The 6,000-nt window shown below is 42.5% G+C and overlaps 1 protein-coding gene across 1 annotated transcript in view; it reads left to right on the top strand.

The window, feature by feature from the left end:
- The first annotated feature begins 438 nt into the window (after positions 1-438).
- Positions 439-6,000, top strand: part of fbn2b (fibrillin 2b) — a 57,358-nt gene continuing 51,796 nt past the window's right edge. Inside the window, exons 1-2 of the mRNA XM_058637661.1 lie at positions 439-591; positions 2,832-3,153. Of these exons, the coding sequence (XP_058493644.1) occupies positions 2,975-3,153 (179 nt within the window). The 5' untranslated portion in view covers positions 439-591; positions 2,832-2,974. The remainder of the gene's footprint in view (positions 592-2,831; positions 3,154-6,000) is intronic.

Below are 6,000 nucleotides of genomic sequence, written 5' to 3'. Positions count from 1 at the left end.
CACAGGCAGTAAATAGCCGGATGATTTGAGCAGCGAGCGTAAATTTGACAAACTGCGATGGATTTCTTTTTTTTTTGAGCCACATGAGAAACTGTTGAATGTCGACTCAAATGAAGCCCCATGACACGACTTCCTCACTTTTTAATGGATAATGTTAATTTCCTAATTGTGTTTCCACTGTTGGCTTACTGCTTGGTGTTAATGCAAATGCTGCTTAGCAACCATCAAAGATCCCTCACTGGTGTCATCACTCACGTGGCCCGAAGGAGTGAAGATAGTGAAGATATGTTGGTCACAGTGTGAAGGTTTAGCTGCTTGGCCCCTTTTATAATGACTCTAGGAGTCTTGAGGAATGTGGGTTTGTCCTGCAGTCCGTGACTACCCCCTCTCTCCCTCTCTCCCTCTCTCTCTCTCTCTCTCTGTGTCTCTGCCTCACTCTGTGTCCCCTCCCCTCTCCCTAACAGGGCAATTCCCTAACTTTTCTCTTTTTCTCACAAGGCTATAGTTAAATATTCCATTCTGGAGCGCATATCCTGTCTCAAATTCCGACTCTGGGCTCCTCGACGCCAAAGGCTCTCCAGTTGTTGCAAGGTATTGTGTGCATTAGTGATCTCTGACAATCAACGTATCAATAGCGCTGATGGTGACTATTGTTTTACGAGCGCGTTGTTTCACGGGACATTATCCCGCAATGCGCGTCTGCGGAATTGATGCGAGTTGTGCAAGTTTAAGATGCGCAAAGATGGATGATACATTTATTTTATTTATTTATTTTTACATTTGTTGTAAAGAGTGTGTGAATCGCGACAGCTGCATTTTTAAACCGGCTTTTTTTTTTAATAGGGGAAACATTTTACAGATTGATTTCTCGCCTTGCAGAAAGAAGTTGTCATAGTGTGGGAGAAGTGCAACTATTGATGTGTTAAAAGAACGTTTCCACTCGTGGACAGAGGACACACACGCCGCTGTTGCGTTTGTCTTCATTCATAAAGTTGTGGTGTCACACAGACAGAGGTTTGTGCTGCAATATAGTGGGGAAAAAAAACAACACATTTTGTTTCTGTCAGTAAACAACAGACACATCATCAACAAGAGTGTATTACATTTATGTACTATATATGCGTGTGTGTGTGTGTGTGTGGTTAACGCTACTGTACTTTTATTTATTTATTTATTTATTTATGACTTTGTGTTTGACATTGCTCAGGAGACGCCTTGTGGCTTCACTGTGGTGTTTAATTGATTGTGTAGGAACCTGTTTTCATTTTGACAGCAGAGATCCTCAGCGCAGCTTCCTCTCGATAATTGATCAGGCATTTCTTTTGTTCACCATTGATCCCGCCCCCATCAAACTTCTCTTGCTGCGTGCAACTACAACCACAGCTACTTTTGTCGTGTTTAATGTGGGAAAAAAAGAAAAGGAAAACTGTAAGAATCAAAGTACCAATGGATTAGTAAATGAATCAATGAACTGATGTGTTTCTGGGTTTATTGGAAAGGTGGAAAGTTGTCTGAGTTGAGCCTCTTGTCTGTGAATATGATGTGGTTTATGGACTCTTCTTTGGTTTATCAGTGTGGGATTATGTGGTTTGGGAATTTATTTTATGGACCATGAACAATCGTGCGATATAGGAGATAAATAGGGCTTACATTTGAATAGAGTTATGTGGGGGTAATGTTATTTATGTATAATTTAGGTACAATTACATTCACATCAGTACTCCTTCACATTCATCTTTTTCTCTTCGTGCTTTAGCGAGTGCACAGCTCATCTACTCAATCTTCCATTTTCCATTTAAATTGATCTGAGTCACTGGGATGTGTGGAGGCCATATTTCTTTTTCTTTTTCTTACTTTGTCAGCCCTGATAATGTAGTTGGACTCATAAGTTGAGGGCTGCAGGCTGGATCTGCTCAGGTTATATATCACCAGGGGCCCGCAGTTCACTCTCAGACCTGTGGTGTATGTTGAGGTATAGAAGAGAAAATAAACCTCCTGGCTGTGCGGTCCAGCTGCACTCTGGGTGTTTTCCAATTTAATAAAGTCAGGACAGGCTTCGAAGACTGTTATCGTGTATCGTGTATCCAGTACTGTACAATAAATGCAATTTAAAGTCATTTAATTTGAGGTTTTTGGAAGTGCATTCATTGATCTAATATTGAGCTAATTGATCATCATTGCATCACCATTTAACTCTTACTCAACTTTGACCCCTGTCCTTTCATCAGTCCTCCCTCTGGTCTGTCTCTTTGGCTGCCTCCAGGCACATGGCTATGGTTTAGGGCAGGGATTTCCAACTTATACGCCATGTCTCCCTTTAAATCCAAACAACGTCTACAAACGACTTGAAATAATACAGTGCGATGGATAAACTGATGGGTGGAGGTTGTTCTGCATGCAGTGATTCACAGGCCAAAAACTATCTCACACTGAGATGTGTCACAGTTTGACAAGCCTCCTGTTTTTATACGTCTTTAATATGATTACAATCGCGATGAGCAGCATTTTAATAACAATAACTATGAAATATTTGTGTCTGTGTAGTCACAGAAAGACATTTTCCTGTCTACAGTCAATACATACAGTATTTGGTGTGTGTTGTTCTTCTCATACAGTATGTCTTCTCTTTCTTTAACATATCCAACAACAGTATATCCATTTCACAAGGTTGTTAAGGTCGGAAAGGGGTGATTTGACTTGTACGACAAAATCGTAAAAAATAAACTTGATCTGTTGGATCAGTGATTTCCAATCCAGAAAATGAGGGCATTACAATTATGGATAAGGGGCAAAGATTCCATAACTTTTATCTCCTCTCGTCCTCTGTCTAGCCCCTACACTGGTGTGCACACCAGGACTGGATCCAGGTCTAGATCTTCCTGTTCACCCTGGGTCCACCCCGGTGAACGGACAGTCAAGTAAGTGAGTGGTAACGACGGGGTGCTGCACTTGGAGGAACAGCCAGACAGAACCAATGGGATCAGGGAATCTGGCTCAGATGCTGCTGCGATGGGCAGCGGTGTGTCTTGCAGCGGTCAATGTGGCATGTAGTCAAACTGGAAATGCACCGTTTGAGGCGAGCCGCTTAACCAGTGCTGTGGACCAGAGAGCGGCGCAGCGGGTTCGACGCCGTGGCCAGGAGACACTGAGAGGGTAAGGATGAGAGTCTGCGTCTGTGTGTGAGTGTCACTGTCTTTGTCAAAGCCAAATAATCAGCAGTGCACGACACAGTCTGGTACTGATTTTGTTAACATTACAGTGTAGAAGTATCCACTGAGTTGCGTTAAGTTTGGTTTTGCATACACAGCTCAGAATATTTGCTGCTCTATCTGGAGAAAGGTTTCAAAAAAATAAATGACTTTCCCCTCGCTGCTTTCCTGGCAGCTCTCTTTCTACTGCTGTGCTTTCTGGGCAGAGGCCAAGATCGCCTTATAACAAATTATGCTGCTGAATACTACCACATTGTTTTCACAAAAACAGCACATGTTCAACCTTAACAGGCAGCTTGCCACACTGGAATCCCACAGTGTGTTTACAGCAAATTGACATTTTCGTGGGAAAGAGAGGGGAAATGCAGCTTTCCTTACATCTCATGGAGAATAATGAGAGAAAAGCATGATTCCCCAAATTCCCTTGAGTGTATTAGTTGATCTGGAGAAAGTAGTTCAGGGCTGCTGGGGTGTGATCGCCGCCCCCGGGGTTTTACCTTGAGGCAAGCAGTGGGGAGAATGGTGTGTGTGCGTAACATGTGAACATACATGTGTGTGTTTTTAAAGGTGTTGTTTATTTGAGTGCCTGTATGTGGGGAGTATCCAGTGAAATGGACTGCAGGGATCACATCACCTCTCACCAGCTGCGACCCCCCCCAAGCCAACCAAACACCCCCAGATCTGGGTGTGGGACGTATGTCAGTGTAGCAAATAAAAACGTTCTTACTGTATATTTCGCCACAAAACAAAAGATGTTTTGTTGGGGCCCGTTTTTTGGTGTCAGCGTCAGTTATTCCAATCATTCTCCCATCTGTCCCAGCTTATGGTTTCCCCCCCAGTGCCAAGCCACAGGAAATGAGGTATTCGTATCACCCAAGGGGGGGGTATGAAAGGGGGCATTTGTTTCATTGCTGTAGGTGACAAAACAGCCGAAGGAATAACAGAGGTCAGGAGAGGCACACAAGAAAAGAAAGCAGAGTACCTAAGGAAATTAGATGAAAGACATGAAAAAGAAGATCAACAGTGAAAGAGACGGACAAAAAAACCAAACTTTGTAAATTGAGTTCAGTTGAGGCTCATTAATAGCGTGTGGCTAAGCCTACATGCAGTCTGGAACTGGTGTTTTTTTTCTTTTAGAAAAACATGTTCTGCACAGGTTCCAGCTGCATAATAGAAATAGAATTCCACTTTTATTTTATTATGGTTCATTTTGAAGTCAATTCCTATATTTGCATTTATGGTTTATATGAAGTTATTTCACTTTTAATTCAATGTTCTTTATCCTGTCTGCTCCATCATGTGTTCACTGATAAACTGAGAGGATTGGGACTGAGTTTGATGTTTTATGTTTTGTCTGCAGCTACAATTCACATTAACAGAGAGTGAAGGCCAGCGAAGAGAAAAGAGAAACCAGGAGACCTTGCACAATAGCATTTTTATTCCCGTCAAATAGTGTGGTTTCATGAAAACAAGTAACAAAAGCCTGAAGACTTTTTCCATTGCATTGTTAAGTTCTGGAAACACCACTGTGTTAGGAATGAATTGCTCATACAATGGGCTTTGTGTACTGAAATAAATAGGTGACAAATTTACACAGCATCCAGCGTAACAAACAAAAAACCATTTTTTTTGACAAAATGGTTCAACATCTTTTTGATTATTTTTATTGTAATACTAGGTGTTGCCTGGTAACTGTCACTGGAATTATTACTCACTGGAATTATCCCCAGATTTAAAACCAGCTCCCATGTTCTGATGCAATCTGGCCAAAGCAAACACGCTTAATGTGTTGAATTATTCTGCCGTATAACTGTTTCAGTGTCACTGGCTGAAACAATTACAGATCATCTGAAATCATTCGAGATAATTCGTCGTCATCTAACCACTCATGTGATGACTAAGTGTTGATATGTCAGATAGTGTGAGCCAACTGTGTTTTATTCAGAAATCAGTGAATTTTACGACAAATCTTTGGTGCCAACACCGTCCAAGTCACTCGGTGCTATGGCAACCAGAGATAAACACCGCCTGGATATTCCTTAACGGAGTGTACGCAACGGCCGCCTTCATTCACGCCGACAACCCAAAATACATGCAAACCCATGCTTGTGTCGTACCATAATGCTTTCATCCAATAGTTGCACCACAGTGAACTGTCTGTCAGTAACTCAGTGTGGGCTTCACAGATTCTCTTTGTGGGAGATGGAGGGAGGTTAGTTTAATGATGGTCATTACACTGGCCTTGGGCTGAGGTGTAGTGTTTATTTGCTGGCTGGAGCTCCATATCCCCTGGTCTGTCTCTGGTAGTGCCCGGTCTTATGCTGACTGACTCTGATTTATTGGCTCCCACACTAAAGGCTGGCACTGGTCCACTCAAGGGGCGGCATCTGATCAGACTTTAGACCCGGGTGGCTGCCTGGCTTGTCTGCTTTACTAGATGAGTGATGAACTGTCTGGTTGGTTGAAAAAAGAAGGAAAGTGTGAGGCAGACATGGAGGGTTTCTCTTACTTTCTTTTTAATGCCCCCAAAAAGTTGAATATTTATAGATGAATGCAGTCTCTGGTGTTAGAATAGCCGTTGGAGTATTTTTGGTGTAGCCACTCATCTTATATTAACTTGGCTCTGCTGTACCCAGTTCTGCTGAAAAGCGTCCTTTTGGATGCTGGCTCACTTGGCGGACACTCAAGTCCCTTCTTGTATGTCCATACCACCTCAATGGTCTGGTTAGTATCCTCTATTTATACTCTGCCTCTACTATGTAGACATTGAAAGGAGAATAAGGCTTCGTCA

This window comes from Solea solea, chromosome 9 (assembly GCF_958295425.1).
Source record: "Solea solea chromosome 9, fSolSol10.1, whole genome shotgun sequence".
NCBI classification, from domain to species: Eukaryota; Metazoa; Chordata; class Actinopteri; order Pleuronectiformes; family Soleidae; genus Solea; species Solea solea.
Note: the sequence above shows the minus strand (reverse complement) of the source record. Positions and strands in the feature narration are given on the sequence as shown.